This window comes from Canis lupus, chromosome 25 (assembly GCF_011100685.1).
Source record: "Canis lupus familiaris isolate Mischka breed German Shepherd chromosome 25, alternate assembly UU_Cfam_GSD_1.0, whole genome shotgun sequence".
Lineage (NCBI taxonomy): Eukaryota > Metazoa > Chordata > Mammalia > Carnivora > Canidae > Canis > Canis lupus.
In genome coordinates, this window is record NC_049246.1 from 19952179 (window position 1) to 19969520 (window position 17342).

Sequence of the window (17342 nt, forward strand, 5' to 3'; positions counted from 1 at the left end):
AAACCCTAAAGCAATCACTAAAATAGCAAAACTTAAGAGTTATAGTAATAAGCAAAGCACATACATACACTATATGTGTATGTTTATATATATATAAATTAAACTAACTTATAAAAATTAGTTGATTAATCTAAAAGAAAGCAGAAAGCAAAGAAAATGGGAACAAAGCAGGTCAAATGGAAAGCAAACAGGATGAGAGATTTATATCAACTATATCAATAATCAGTAAATGAAAATTATCAAAAAATAAAAGAAAGAAAGAAAGAAAATGGTCTAAAAGCCTCAATTAAAAGAAGGCTGAGCTTGAGTAGTAGCAATATTAATACCAGGCAAAATAGATTTCAAAGCAATATATATTCTCAGTAATGTATAAGGTCATTTGTTAATGATGAAAGGGTCGATAAATAAGCATAACAAACCTAAATGCTTATGAATCTATTAATAAGATCAAAATACATAAGGCAAAAAATCAACACAACTGCAAAGAGACAGGCAAATTCACAATTTTAGTCTGAGATTTCAATAGGCAGAAAATCATCAAGGATATAGAAGACTTGACCGCCACCACCTGTCTCAAGTATCCATGGAGCATTTACCAAAAGAGATTATATTCTGGGTCATAAAATAAACCTTAATAAAAGGAGTTAAGTCAAAAGGATTGAAGTCATGAAAGTGTGTTCTGTGACCATAAAGTGATCAAATTAGAAATGAAGAACAAACCTACCTCTGGAAAATACTCAAATACTTGCAAACTAATTAATAATGCACATCTAAAGAACCCCTGGGTCGGGGGACCTAGGTGGCTCAATTGATTAAGTGTCTGCCTTTAGCTCAGGTCATGATCTCAGGGTCCTGGGATTGAGCCCCACGTTGGGCTTCCCACTCAGAGGGAAGGACGCTTACCCCTCTGGACCTCCCCTCGCCTATGCTTTCTCTCTCTCTCAAATACATAAAATCTTTAAACAACCCTTGGAATAAAGAAGTCAAGAAAAAAGAAATTACAAAGTATCACGTACTGAATGAAAATAAAAACATAGTATGTTAAAAATTTCTGGAATCCTCCTAGAGTAGCACTCATCTCACCATTTATAGCACTGAGGTATATATTAAAAAGAGAAGGAGGTGGGGCAAGATGGCAGAAGAGTAGGGTCCCCAAGTCACCAGTCCCCACCAACTTACCTAGATAACTTTCAAATCATCCTGAAAACCTATGAATTCGGCCTGAGATTTAAAGAGAGAACAGCTGGAACGCTACAGTGAGAAGAGTTCATGCTTCTATCAAGGTAGGAAGACGGAAAAACATAAAGAAATAAAAAAGCATCCAAGGGGGAGGAGTCCCCGCGAGGAGCCAGGCAAAGGCCACGCAGCTAGTGCCCCCAGGACAGGAAAGCCCAGTCCTGGAGAAGCAGAAACTTTACCAATCTTCCTGGAAGGAAAGGCGCTCGCTCGCAGGGAGCTCGGGCAGGATCGCAGGAGGGGTACGGATGCCCTCAGGCTCCCAGGGGCACTAAAAGAGCAACTGCACTCTGGGGGAGAGCCCTCCACACACTGCAGGCCGAGCTCCCTAAAGGGCTGGATGCTGCGCCCAGCGGGGCCCCGGGAGCAGCTCAGGTGGCAGCCACTGTGCAGCCCCGGGAGTGTGATTCCAGCGGTGCAGGCCCCAGAGCCCAGGGTGCCAGGGACACAGCCCAGGATCCGGCACTCCCCCCGGGACAGGTGGAGGCTGGGAGGACACAGGGCAGCAAGGACGCTCCTGCTGCCAGGCGGACCTGAGCTGTGCAGATCAACACCCCCTGCCCCCGGACCATTCAGGCCCCTGGGGACTAGGAGCTGCTGTAGTTACTGCGGGAGCAGACTCCAGAGATGGAGAGCTGGCTGCCGCCACTGTTGTTCCTCCTGCTGTCACCTTGTACCTGGGAATGAGCAGGAGCTTCACTGGATAAACAGCTTGCACTGAGCCCTGCACCTGGCAAGGGGCTGGCAGCTCCTCCAGGCGCACATACCTGCGAATCAACACAGCAGGCCCCTCCCCCAGAAGACCAGCTGGAAGGACAGGGGAAAAGCAAGTCACTGACCAAGCAGCACTGGAAAGTTCCAGGGGAAGTCGAGGGATTTACAGTATATAGAATCAGAGGATACCCCCTCTTGTTTCTTGTTTTCTGTTTGTCCCCCCTCCCTTTTTCTCTCTTTTTCTCCTTTTTCCAGTACAACTTGTTTTTGGCCACTCTGCATTGAGCAAAATGACTAGAAGGAAAAACTCACCTCAAAAGAAAGAATCAGAAACAGTCCTCTCTCCACAGAGTTACAGAATTTGGATTACAATTCAATGTCAGAAAGCCAATTCAGAAACACAATTATAAAGCTACTGGTGGCTCTAGAAAAAAAAGCATAAAGGATTCAAGAGACTTCATGACTGCAGAATTTAGATCTCATCAGGCAGAAATTAAAAATCAATTAAATGAGATGCAATGCAAACTGGAGGTCCTAATGATGAGGGTTAACAAGGTAGAAGAGTGACATATAACTAGTGTATGACATACAAGACAAGTTGATGGCAAGGAAGGAAGCTGAGGAAAAAAGAGAAAAACAATTAAAAGATCATGAGGAAAGGTTAAGGGAAACAAATGACAGCCTCAGAAGGAAAAATCTACGTTTAATTGGGGTTCCAGAGGGCGCCGAAAGAGACAGAGGGCCAGAAAGCGTATGTGAACAAATCATAGCTGAGAACTTCTCTAACATGGGAAGGGAAACAGTCATTCAGATCCAGGAGATAGAGAGATCGCCCCCTGAAATCAATAAAAACCACTCAACATCTCGACATTTAATAGTGAAACTTGCAAATTCCAAAGGTAAAGAAAAGATCCTTAAAGCAGCAAGAGACAAGAGATTTCTAACCTTTATGGGGAGAAGTATTAGGATAACAGCAGACCTCTCCACAGAGACCTAGCAGGCTAGAAAGGGCTTGCAGGATATAGTCAGGGTCCTAAATGAGAAGAACCTGCAGCCAAGAATACTTTGTCCAGCAAGGTTCTCATTCACAATAGAAGGAGAGATAAAGAGCTTCCAAGATAGGCAGAAACTGAAAGAACATGTGACCACCAAACCAGCTCTGCAAGAAATATGAAGGGGGACTCTGTAAAACAAAGAGGAAGTCCAAGGCAACAATCCACAAAAACAGGGACTGAATAGGTATCATGATGGCACTAAATTCCTATCTTTCAAGAGTAAATCTGAACGTGAATGGGCTTAATGACCCCATCAAAGGGTGCAGGGTTTCAGATTGGATAAAAAGAGCAAGACCCATCTATTTACTGTCTACAAGAGACTCATTTTAGACATAAGGACACCTACAGCCTGAAAATTAAAGGTTGGAGAACCATGTACCATTCAAATGGTCCTCAAAAGAAAGCAGGGGTAGCCATCCTTATATCAGCTAAATTAAAGTTTATCCCCAAGACTATAGTAAGAGATGAAGAGGGACACTATATCATACTTAAAGGATCTCTCCAACGAGAGGACCTAACAATCATGAATATTTATGCCCCGAATGCGGGAGCTGCAAGGTATAACAATCAATTAATAACCAAAATTAAGACATACTTAGATAATAGTACACTAAAACTGGGAGCTTTTAACACGTCACTTTCTGTAAATGACACATCTTCTAAGCCCAATATCTCCAAAGAAACAAGAGCTTTAAATGATGCACTGCACCAGATGGATTTCACGGATATTTATAGAACTTTACAGCCAAATGCAACTGAATACACATTCTTTTCAAGTGCACAAGGAACTTTCTCCAGAATAGAACACATACTGGGTCACAAATCAGGTCTCAACCGATAACAAAAATTTGAGATTGTCCCCAGCATATTTTCAGACCATAATGCTGTGAAACAGGACTAAATCACAAGAATAATATTGGAAGAAATTGAAACATGTGGAGGTTAAATACCATCCTGGTAAAAGATGAAAGGGTCAACCAGGAAATTAGAGAAGAATTAAACAGAGTCACGGAAACTAATGAGAATGAAGATACGGTTGTTCAAAATCTTGGGATACAGCAATAGGAGTCCTGAGGGGGAAATATATCGCAATATAAGCATCCCTCAAAAAACTGGAAAAAACTCATATGTAAAAGCTAATCTTGCGCCTAAAGTTGCTGGAGAAAGAACAGCAAATAAAATCTACACCCAGCAGAAAAAGACAATTAATAAAGATTCGAGCAGAACTCAATGAAATAGAGAGTAGAAGAACTGTGAAACAGATCAACAAAACCAGGAGTTGGTTCTTTGAAGGAATCAATAAGATAGATGAACCATTAGCCAGCCTTATTAAAAACAAAAAAGACTCAAATTAGTCACAAATGAAAATGGAGAGATCACCACCAATACCAAGGAAATACAAACGATTTTAAAAACTTAGTATGAGCAGCTATACGCCAATAAATTAGGCAATCTAGAAGAAATGGACTCATTTCTGGAAAACGACAAACTAGCAAAACTGGAACAGGAAGAAATAGAAAGTCCAAAAAGGCCAACCACCAGGGAGGAAATTGAAGATATCATCAAAAACCTCCCAAGACACAAAAGTCCAGGGCCAGATGGCTTCCCAGGGGAATTCTATCAAACGTTTGTAGAAGAAACAACACCTACTCTACTAAAGCTGCTCCAAAAGATAGAAAGAGATGGAGTACTGCCAAACTCATTCTATGAGGCCAGCATCCCCTTAATTCCAAAACCCAAGACCCCGCCAAAAACGAGAGGTAGAGAGAATAACCCTGATGAACACAGATGCAAAAATGCTCAACAAGATAGCAGCCAATAGGATCCAACAATACATTAAGAAGATGATTCACCATGCATGACCCAGTGGAATTTATTCCCGGGATGCAAGGCTGGTTTAACACTCGTAAAGCAATCAATGTTATAGATCATATCAAGAAGAGAAAAAACAAGAACCATATGACCCTCTCAATAGAGCCAGAGAAAGCATTTGACAAACTACAGCATCCATTCCTGATCAAACCTCTTCAGGGTGTAGGGATAGAGGGAACATTCCTTAGCATCTTAAAAGCCATCTATGAAAATCCCACAGCAAATATGATTCTCAATGGGGAAACACTGGGAGCCTTTCCCCTAAGATCAGGAACAAGACAGGGATGTCCACTCTCACCACTGCTCTTAACATAGTACTAGAAGTCCTAGCCTCAGCAATCAGACAACAAAAAGAAATAAAAGGCATTCACACTGGCAAAGAAGAAGTCAAACACTCCCTCTTTGCGGTTCACATGACAGTGTACATAGAAAACCCAAAAGACTCCACCCCAAGATTGCTAGAACTCATACAGCAATTCGGCAGTGTGGCAGGATACAAAATCAATGCCCAGAAATCAGGGGCATTTCTATACACTAACAATGAGACTGAAGAAAAAGAAATTAAGGAGTCAATCCAATCGACAATTACACACGAAACCATGAGATACCTAGGAATAAACCTAACCAAAGAGGTAAAGGATCTATACGCTCAAAAGTACAGAACACTTCTGAAAGAAATTGAGGAAGATGCAAAGAGATGGAAAAATATTCCATGCTCATGGATTGGAAGAATGAATTTTGGGAAAATGTCAATGGTACCCAGGGCAATTTATACATTTAATGCAATCCCTATCAAAATACCATGGACTTTCTTCAGAGAGTTGAAACAAATCATCGGAAGAGTTGTGTGGAATCAGAAAAGACGCCAAATAGCCAGGGGAATTTTAAAAAAGAAAACCAGAGCTGGGGGCATCAAAGTGCCAGATTTCAGGTTGTACTACCAAAGCTGTGATCATCAGGACAGTGTGGTACTGGCACAAAAACAGACACATAAGGTCAATGAAAAAGAAGAGAGAATCCAGAAATGGGCCCTCGACTCTATGGTCAAGTTATATTTGACAACTCTATAGTCAAGTAATATTAGACAAAGCAGGAAAGACTATCCACTGGAAGAAAGACAGTCTCTTCAATAAATGGTGCTGGGAAAACTGGACAGTCACGTGCAGAAGAATGAAACTACACCATTCTCTTAAACTATACACAAAGAAAAACTCAAAATGGATGAAAGATCTAAATGTGATACAGGAGTCCATCAGAATCCTAGAGGAGAACACAGGCAACAGCCTTTTTGAACTTGGCCACAGCAACTTCTTGCAAGATACATCCATAAGGCAAGAGAAACCAAAGCAAAAATGAATTATTGGGACTTCATTGAGATAAAAAGCTTCTGCACAGCAAAAGAAACAGTCAACAACACTAAAAGACAGCTTCCAGAATGGAGAAGACATTGGCAAATGACCTATCAGATAAAGGGCTAGTATCCAAGATCTATAAAGAACTCTTTAAAATCAACAGCAAAGAAACAAACAATCCAATCATGAAATGGGCAAAAGACATGAACAGAAATCTCACAGAGGAAGACATAGACATGGCAACAAGCACATGAGAAAATGCTCTGCATCACTGGCCATCAGGGAAATACAAATCAAAACCACAATGAGATACCACCTCCCACCAGTGAGAATGGGGAAAATTAACAAGACAGGAAACAACAAATGTTGGAGTGGATGCAGAGAAAGGGGAACCTTCTTGCACTGTTGGTGGCAATGTGAACTGGCACAGCCACTCTGGAGAACCGTGTGAAGATTCCTCAAAGAGTTAACAATAGAACTGCCCTATGACCCAGCAATTGCACTCCAGGGGATTTAGCCAAAGATACAGATGCAGTGAAACACCGGGCCACCTGCACCCCGATGTTTATAGCAGCAATGTCTACAGTAGCCAAACTGTGGAAGGAGCCTCGGTGTCCTTCAAGAGACGAAAGGATAAAGAAGATGTGGTCTATGTATACAATGGAATATTACTCAGCCATTAGAAACGAGAAATACGGGATCCCTGGGTGGCGCAGCGGTTTGGCGCCTGCCTTTGGCCCAGGGCGCGATCCTGGAGACCCGGGATCGAATCCCACATCGGGCTCCCGGTGCATGGAGCCTGCTTCTCCCTCTGCCTGTGTCTCTGCCTCTCTCTCTCTCTCTCTCTCTCTCTCTCTCTCTCTCTCTCTCTGTGTGTGTGACTATCATAAATAATAAATAAAAATTACAAAAAGAAACGAGAAATACCGACCATTTACTTCAACATGGATGGAACTGCGGTGTATTATGCTGAGTGAAGTAAGTCAATCGGAGAAGGACAAACATTATATGGTCTCATTCATTGGGGAATATAAAAAATAGTGAAAGGGAATAAAGTGGAAAGGAGAAAAAATGAATGAAAATATCAGGGAGGGTGACAGAACATGAGAGACTCCTAACTCTGGGAAACGAACAAGGGGTGGTGGAAAGGGAGGTTGGCGAGGGGTTGGGGTGACTGGGTGATGGGCACTGAGGGGGGCACTTGATGGGATGAGCACTGGGTGTTATGCTATCTGTTGGCAAATTGAACTCCAATTTAAAAAATAATAAGAAGATATCAAAAACAAAAACAAAGACTTATCAACACTCGACAAATAATAAACCTAATTTTTTAAATGACAAACATTTTGGCAGCTCAATGAAGATATACAGATGTTAAATAAGCTCAACATTATCAGTTATTAGGGAAATGTGTATTACAACCATAAATGTATATATTTATACACATATATGCGTGTGTGTGTGTGTTTATATTAAATACCCATCAATGGCTACGATTAAAAAACTGATAATACTAAGTACTCACAGATATATATGGAGGAGTTAGAAACCCTCATACACTACTGGTGGGTTTAGAAAATAGTACAATTATTTTAGAAAACAATTTGGCAGTTTCATAATAAGGCAATATGAAGAGACAGGAAACTTAAGAGTGATGGATATGTTAACTGTCTAAATTACAGTTATGGTTTCATATGTGTATATATATGACAAAACTATCAAATTATACACTTCATACATGTGCAGTTTACCTAACTAAAGCTGTTGGAGAAAGAAAGCCTCTATTATATGAAAAAACATCTAAGACAGTGGCTGAGACATGGATGGAAGGATGGATATGAAACCATACAAGATGAGGCCTGTGGACTATGGTCTTTTACCTCATAGCATGAAGAAGTAATAGCTAAGCTTTAAGCAAGGGGGTAATGTGATGAAATGTAAACTTTTAAAAATGTATAGTAATTATGGTTGCAGTGTAGACCAAGATCCCAAGAGGTGGAATGGCAGGGAAAACGGTCCTGAGGTTAGTTCAGTAATCTAGGAGAAAAATAATGGTAACCTGACCTTGGGTGAAAGCACAGAAGAGAAGCAGAGTTCACAAACACATCAAGTGTGCCATTCCCACGTAGACAACCACAATGGAAATTATAGTTCTTTGGCTGAGAGTATTCAATAGTTCTCTATTTTAATATAAAACATATTTCTGAGATGAGTAGCTCTATAACACATCAGTGTTGTGTGGCGCCCCGCTAGACGAGATGTGCACATATTACTACAATCATACATACAGAAAAAGGCTTTATATTTATACAACGGCCCTACCTTTACAATCCATGCCAAGTTGTCCAATGGGCAACAGGGAACTCTTATAATCGGAGTATTGCAACTTGCAATGCTCTGAAGCTGCTTCAGATGACTGAGTTAAGTCATCAAGGTGTTCCACAGAATTCACTTGCTTTTTGACCTACAAATAAATAATACTATTTCAAAATGTCATCCAAATATTTATAAAATATACTAAGTGTAGAGAGATGATAAATATCCATCTTTTTATAAAAGCAAAAACATAGGTACTTTTTAAAAGAACTGATTTTTATCAAAAATACCTTTATCAGGGATCCCTGGGTGGCGCAGTGGTTTGGCACCTGCCTTTGGCCCAGGGCGCGATCCTGGAGACCCGGGATCGAATCCCACGTCGGGCTCCCGGTGCATGGAGCCTGCTTCTCCCTCTGCCTATGTCTCTGCCTCTCTCTCTCTCTGTGTGACTATCATAAATAAATAAAAATTAAAAAAAAAAACCTTTATCAATAATTAGTGTTTCTGAATAATTTTTTCACAGCAGATGTCTACACAACAAAGGAAAATTTTCATTTTTTCACTATGCGTTTCATAAAGTAATTTTTTTCCATGGAATAACATTTCTGATAAATATGAAATATCAAAATAATATAATAAAAATATATCATAAATGAAATAGAATTATATATTTTGTTTGTTTGTCTACCTTGTTCTTTTCCTTAGATGTTTTCTTTGCAGGTCTAAAAAGAGAAAGGATTCTTTTCAGGAAAATATTAAATATAATAAATATAATAAATATAATATGTATTTTAAGAATACAAAGAATATTTAAAGCATATCTAAGCAATATTAATAGTAATATTAACAAAGTATTAAATTTAGATCAAAATTGCAAAAGTAAAGGAAAATCATAATGTTACTCACATTATTTGATAGGGGTAAATATACATTTTTTGTTGTCATTTTCAATAAAAACAAGTTTTCACTAAATCAATTTGGAAAGTGCAAACTAAGTTTTTTTTATGACACAAGCCCTTTTTAAATAATCATGATATTAGTGTTTTGAGGTTTTACTGTGCAACTACTATGCATTAATTGGGACAGTTTACATATCCTTTTTTTTTTTTAATTTTTTTTTTTAATTTTTATTTATTTATGATAGTCACAGAGACAGAGAGAGAAGCAGAGACACAGGCAGAGGGAGAAGCAGGCTCCATGCACCGGGAACCCGATGTGGGACTCGATCCCGGGTCTCCGGGATCGCGCCCTGGGCCAAAGGCAGGCGCCAAACCGCTGCGCCACCCAGGGATCCCAGTTTACATATCCTAAAGGGTTTTTAGGCCTTACACAAACCATATAAAGTAGGCAATTATACTGCGTATCTTGCACAGGAAGCAAATGAGGCACAGAAATTCTAAGGAACTTCCCCAAGCCCATACAGCTGGCAGGAGCAGACCACCCAGAACTCAAGTCCAGGAAATGTCCCTTCCCAACATGTGTTTTACAATATGTGGTAAAAGTAAGTTTTCTAAGTAATGTGATAGCAATTGAATCTATAGTATTATTCCATTTCTAGCTATAATTATTCTAGAAATAATTTCTGAATCTTACATACATTTTTAATTTTTTATTTTTAAAAAAGATTTTATTTATTTATTCACTAGAGAGACACACAGAGAGAGACAGGCAGAGACACATGCAGAGAGAGAAACAGGCTCCCCCACAAGGAGCCTGATGCGGGACCCCAGGATCACACCCTGAGCCCAAGGCAAGACACTCAACTGCTGTGCCACCCTGGCATCCCACACACTTTTTTTTTTTAATTAAAATACTTCATACCTAGGCAGTATTGAAAATCTACTTTCAATAAACTAAAGATTTAATTCTTCTAAAGAAGTTCATTAATGGGCATTCCTTTACTCATTCAAATGTTTATTCATGGATTCAACAATTACTCATTAAGCACACAATATGTGTCAATGACGCTGCTAGTACAGTAACCGTGGCTCTTGTAACTTAGAACTTTATAATCCAAAAGTAATAATCTACGATAGATGAATAGTTTTTCAATTGTAAATAAACATATTGTAAATAAACAAAACCATTCCCCTTTCCCCAGAACTTAAACAAATATTAAGTTAATATAATCAGATACTCCAAAGCCCCTCACAAAATCATAGCTATTCATGATACTGTCAAAGGTACTGAATACCTTAACCTATCAGGGAATGATTGGTTCTAATCACAATCGCCTATGTGTCTGTATATTTACTATTATATATATATATTTTCAATCAATGAAGGATAGTATCTGCATATTCAATTATATGAGAATGAATACTGCATGGTGGAACCAATTCTAAATTAACAACCTCTTACCACGAAACTCATATTCTGATCTGGGGGTCCTGGGATCGAGTTCTGCTTTGGGCTCCCCACAGAGAACCTGCTTCTCCCTCTGCCTATGTCTCTGCCTCTCTCTCTGTGTCTCTCATGAGTAAATAAATGAAATCTTAAAAAAAAGGTCACTCCTCCTCATCCTAACCTTTCAAGTGGTGTTTTTGATATACTTGAGTATTTCTTCCCTCAGCCTGTACGACACTATATTACAGTGTTTTACTTACATAACAATAATCATAGCTAGTAACATTCCCTCAGAGGAAATAAAGAATTTGTAGATTTTACCTTCTTTCATCCTGATCCATTTCACTTAGATTGTTGTCATTACTCACTCGTAGTAGACTACCAGTTAGGAAATCGGCCTTCTCAAAGCCTGGTGTAATCATAGAAGCTTTTGATGTCCACTTTACATTTTTATCTTTCTTTATTTCCATGATAGACAAACCAGGATCATTACTTAAAAAAAAAAAAAAATCCAGTTAAAATATGCATTAGAAAGCCAATATTTTCTAATAATTTTACTGGTAAGGAATTAAAAAAATTTTTTTTGTAAACATCTGTTACCCATCTGAATTCATTTATTAATTCACAGAACAGTTATGAAGTACAACCATATGCAAGGAAATACACATATACAATTATGATACAATGTCATTTGTGGGGACAAAACTGCCTATGTAGGACCTGTGGAATCAAGGGGACCATTGGCCATTCACCAAGGGACCGAGGAAAAGTCTCATCTGCCCGTGCATCAGGTAACAGGGATATGCACTACACTCCCAGCTATGGACCCGGCAAAAGCCCATAAATTGGCGCCACCCTCACCCTCACAGCCTCCATCTGGGAGCCCCTGGAAAACACTTAGATAATCACCCATGGGGGTAGAGAGTCTTCGTGGAAAACCAGCTTTCCTGCAGAGAAGTTCTAGCACACCACTAGAGCAAAACAATCAGGTTTGGACACATGGGAGCAGTAGTCATTATAGACTGGAGGAGGTGACTGCTACTTCAAACGCAAAGACAGCAATGCAAAAGGATATGACAAAATCAAGGAAATATGACACCAACAAAGGATTACAATAATCTTCCAGTAATCCATCTCAGACACGTGGAGATCTGTAATTTATCCAAGAAAGATTTCAAAATCTCAGTCTTAAAGAAATTCAAGGAGCTGCCAGGAAACACAAAAAGCCAATTCAGGGGTGCCTGGGTGGGTCAGGCAATTAAGTGTCTGACGCTTGATTTCATCTCAGGCTATGATCTCAGGGTCATGAGATTGAGCCCTGCATCAGGCTTACACTCAGCACAGTGTCGCTCTCCCTCTGCTACTCCCCCCCCAACTCACACACTCTTTCTCTCGCTAAAATAAATGCATAAAAGCTTTAAAAAACAGTTAATTCAATAAAATGAGGAATATACTACATAAACAAAATGAGAAGTTTAATGAACAGCTGGAAGGGCTTAGTCAGTTAAGTGTCTGGCTTGGCTTTGGCTCAGGTCATGATCTCAAGGTTGTGGAATCACCCTCAGGTCTGCTTGAGATCCTCTCTCCATCTCTCTCTCCTTTCTTTCTTTTCTTTTCTTTTCTTTTCTTTTCTTTCTTTCTTTCTTTCTTTCTTTCTTTCTTTCTTTCTTTCTTTCTTTCTTTCTCTTTCTCTTTCTTTCTTTCTCTCTCAAATAAATAAATTTTTAAAAATAATTTTAAAGGGACAAAGAAAAAGAAAATGTTTTGGTAACTTGTGCATACTTTTAGCCTAGTATCTAATTCTAATACAAAAGCTAGATTTACCAACAGAAAATTATATATATATTTTCATGGACTAAATGCATGCAAGAAAATATTATGAGCATACAGCTATGTAAATTTACAAAAAGACTGAATTTTCCCACAGGAGATTAACTGAGTAACTTTAGGGCACTGAAAACAAAAACAAAACCAGCAATTACTGTTTTAAAATTGCCATACAGATAACTCTTCTAGTTAAATTAAACATCCAAAAAAGATGGATCTTCCTGAAAGCAATTATTAAACAATTCTTCTCGACCCAAATTTCAGACGTAAATCTGTAATTATGGATATGAAATAGCTTTCATTTTGAACACAGTTAATAGAAGCAACTTTTAAATAGAAAACAACTGGTTAAAGATACCTCAAAGTGATGCTGGCGGGGGAATGCTAACACGCAGCCATGGTAACGAGAAGCCATTAGAACCAGTTTTAAATGTTTGTAATGATCAATGCCATCTGTCCCCACTCACCAGCCAACCAATGTCAGCTTCTCCCTCCTGAAGTATAGCCAATGTGGGACAAAATCACTCCAATACGCATGCCTCGAGTGCCAACCAATCAACAACAGTCTTACCCAAATTACCATGGTGCTTCAGATGATGACAAACCATTTAATTCTCTGAAAGTCTCCCAAGTCTTAAACTCCACTTTTCCTGAAACTGTATATAGAAAGTGAAGACTACTCTGTCAGAAAAGACTGTAAGTGGCCAGCATAGCTCCCTCTTATTAGTAAGCAGTAAATTCCAACTTCACCTTTGTATTTCAGATATTGAGGGCTCATATCCTTTGGCAAAAATGTTTAAAGTCCTATAATAATTTACCACATTTCATTTTCCTTAATGAAACCTAAATGAAGTTTGCTCTTCCTTTGTTCCATTCTACTATAATTAAAACTAACATAAATACCAGTAAAAGAATAAGTAGCAAGTAACCACAATATTAGGCCCAAATAATCCACAAAATGCAGATAACTGACAGGTTAAATGGTCAGAATGGACCCATGCCAACCTTTCTTTCTGTTTAAGTGAGAATTGGTATTATGTTAAAAACAATACACACGGGTTAAACTCCGTTCACTCAACCAACATTTATTGAATAGCACTATATATGCTAGAATGTTCTCTAAGCACTGAGGACATGGCCATGAACAGAAAAAATCCTACTCACGAGGAAAGTAAACATAGTAACAATAAAGTACCTAGGCAAACTACACAGTATGAGAGGAGAAAAACTAAAGCAGAGAAATCAAATTTCGATGTGTCGTAGCGAAAGGGGTGGTCGAAATACTAGTCAGGATAAACCAAGAAGGGCCTTGCTGAGAAAGTGACCTTGAAGCAAAAACCAGGGAGAAAAAGAGGGAGCAAGGAGTAAGCCACGAGGATACCTGAGAGAAACACTCCACAGAGAGTTTATAGCAAGTACAGAGGTATGCCTGAAATGTTTATAATGAGGGTGGGGGTAAGAATAGTGAGAAATTCAAGTGTGGCTGAACAGAAGGAAAGGGATAGAAAGTAGTTCAAATCAGAGAGACCGAGGGAAGAAAGGATAGGGAGGGACCTGAGATGAACAAGTCACATAAGGCCTTGTAGGTATTAGAAAGAACTTGAGCATGTACTCTGAGTGAATGGGAGGCCATCAGGTTTTGAGCAGAGGAGGACATAATCTGACTTATGTTTTAATAGATCCACTGTGTTTAGAATTAATGGAAAGTGAATTTTCGTAGATTATACAATATGAAGTCACTATTGAAAAATTTGGTGTGGTGCATGTTGAAATATATGGTCTTTAAAAAGGAAGAATAAGGGGCATCTGGTTGGCTCAGTCGGTTAAAGCGTCTGCCTTCGGCTTAGGTCATGATCCTGGAGTCCCGGGATCAAGCCCCGCTTCAGGCTCCCCGCTTCCCCCTCTGCCTCTGCCGCTCCCTGCACTCACACTCTATCTCTCTCAAATAAATAATCTTAAAAACATTTTTAAAGAAAAAATAATAGCATGTATGCAAAGTGCCTGAAAAAGAAGATTCCTTACATTAACAACCTCTTGGTTTATAGCATAGGGATCAAATGTTTATACAGAATATGGGACAAGTTGCCATGTGAAATCTCTTTGTAATAATATTCAGATCAATTTGAGAGTCCAACATTTGAGCACTCGTGCATTGGGAACCAAAACCAAAAACCTAATAATGAGCAGTTTTGTTGGTAATAGAGTGCCAGTGTAGCAGGTAACTTCCTTTTGCAACTCAGCAGATATTAAAAGTATTCTAAAGTTTCTGTAAGACATCAAACCAAACACTTTAAATATACTTTGGGGGATCCCTGGGTGGCTCAGCAGTTTAGTGCCTGCCTCCAGCCCAGGGTGTGATCCTGGAGTCCCAGGATCAAGTCCCACATCAGTGGGACATCAGTCCCCTGCATGGAGCCTGCTTCTCCCTCTGCCTGTGTATCTGCCTCTCTCTCTCTCTCTCTCTCTTTCTGTGTCTCTCATGAATAAATAAAAATAAAATTTAAAAAATATATATATACTTTGTTAAACAATCAAAACCCTGCAGACCTAAATTCATTTTCTCAAATAGTCACACGCTGCATTATTTTATAGGTGTGAAAACTTACTTCCTTATGGATGGTTAGACTCCCTCCAAGTTTTTGATAAGGGAATGCTGTAATAAATAATCTTAACTTACATAGGTAACATGTTTATGTAAGTACTCTTAATATATCTGTCATATTTTATATGTATAATAATACATAATAAATGTTCTTAGAATATGTGTGTCTAAGTGTTGACCCAAGTCATGTTCTCCTATAGGATCTACTCCTGGCAATGAAGCCGTTGGGATATAGGGACAGCATATGTGAAATTTCAAATGCACTACTACATCACCCTTCAGAAATGATTTGTCAATTTTCTTTCTCTCTCTCTCTTTTAATTTTTTAAATTTATTTATGATAGTTACACACAGAGAGAGAGAGAGGCAGAGACATAGGCAGAGGGAGAAGCAGGCTCCATGCACCAGGAGCCGGACGTGGGATTCGATCCCGGGTCTCCAGGATCGCGCCCTGGGCCAAAGGCAGGCACTAAACCGCTGCGCCACCCAGGGATCCCTCTCTCTCTCTTTTAAAGATTTTTATTTATTTATTTATTCATGAGAGACACAGAGTGAGGCAGAGACATGGGCAGATGGAGAAGCAGGCTCCTCATGGGAAGCCTGATGCAGGACTCGATCCCACGACCCCGAGATCACAATCTGAGCCAAAGGCAGACATTCAACCACTGAGCCACTCAGGTGCAACGGATTTGACAATTTTCACCTAACAACAGTGTGTAAGAATGACTTCTTCCTCACATTTGCTAACCTACATTATTTTTCTTTAATTAAATATTTATCTCTATGCCTGCAAAAAAAATTGATACCATACCGGTCTTTGCCTTTTTCTGTTTAGCACCCTGGGTGGAATACCTCTACTAAAAAAATAAAATGTGTTAATCATGAACATTAGCTCCAAATAGAATTTGTTTTATGGAAAAATAATAATTATCTACTGTTTAAATATTGCTATAGGCTTACCTATCAGAATCTTCATTCTGCATAGTAGGAAACAGGTGGTTATCAGTTTTTCCACTCTTTCTTTGTTGAATTAGTCCAGCTGCAGGAGCAGCAACAGGAGGAGGAGGAGGAGCAGCCGGAGGAGCAGCAGCAGCAGCAGTAGCAAGAGCAGCAGGAGCAGCAGGAGGAGCAGCAGCAGCAGGAGGAGCAACAGCAGCAGGATGAGCAGCAGCAAGAGGAGCAGCAGCAGGAGCAGCACGAGGAGCAGCAGCAGCACAAGGAGCAGCAGGAGCAGCAGCAGGAGGAGCAGCAGCAGCAGGAGCAGCAGGAGGAGCAGCAGCAGCACAAGGAACAGCAGGAGGAGCAGCAGGAGTAGCACGAGGAGCAGCTGGAGCAGCACGAGAAGCAGCAACAGCACGAGGAGCAGCAGGAGGAGCAGCAGCAGCAGCAGGAGCAAGAGCAGCAGCAGGAGGAGCAGCAGCAGCACGAGGTGCAGCAGGAGGACGAGCAGCAGGAGCAGCAGCAGGAGCAGCAGGAGGAGCAGCAGCAGCACGAGGAGCAGCAGGAGGAGGAGCAGCAGCAGGAGCAGGAGCAGCATGAGGAGCAGGAGCAGCACGAGGAGCAGCAGGAGCACGAGGAGCAGCAAGAGCAGCAGGAGGAGCCACAGGAGGAGCAGCAGGAGCAGGAGGAGCAACAGGAGGAGCAGCAGCAGCAGGAGCAGCAGCAGGAGGAGCAGCAGGAGGAGCAGCAGGAGCAACAGGAGGAGAAGCAGCAGCAGCAGGAGCAGCAGCAGGAGCAGCAGCAGGAGCAGGAGCAGCAGCAGCAGCATATATCTTTTCTGCTCCTTCCATTTTACTACTCTTGTGCTTCTTCCTTTCTTTTCCACTCTTGAATGGAAATTTGATACTGAGAAGAACTCTTACAACTTTATTCATTAAAAAGAACTTTTTCATTAATTGTATCATTTGACATACATATGACATCAGTTTGTCATAATTTTAATCAATAAAACTATCTTGCGCTTAACTTTATCATTGCATGTAATTGCAATTTTTGGAAATTCTGCTTCATTTCTGTTTGAAT

The 17342-nt window shown here is 40.0% G+C and overlaps 1 protein-coding gene across 1 annotated transcript in view; it reads right to left on the reverse strand.

Annotated features, from left to right (window-relative positions):
- Positions 1 to 17342, reverse strand: part of LOC477353 (ankyrin repeat domain-containing protein 26-like) — a 148557-nt gene that overhangs the window by 54332 nt on the left and 76883 nt on the right. The window contains exons 20-23 of the mRNA XM_038574499.1: positions 16973 to 17146; positions 9854 to 10099; positions 8836 to 8850; positions 8552 to 8693 (exon numbers count right to left, since the gene is read on the reverse strand). Coding sequence (XP_038430427.1) covers positions 8552 to 8693; positions 8836 to 8850; positions 9854 to 10099; positions 16973 to 17146 — 577 coding nt within the window. The remainder of the gene's footprint in view (positions 1 to 8551; positions 8694 to 8835; positions 8851 to 9853; positions 10100 to 16972; positions 17147 to 17342) is intronic.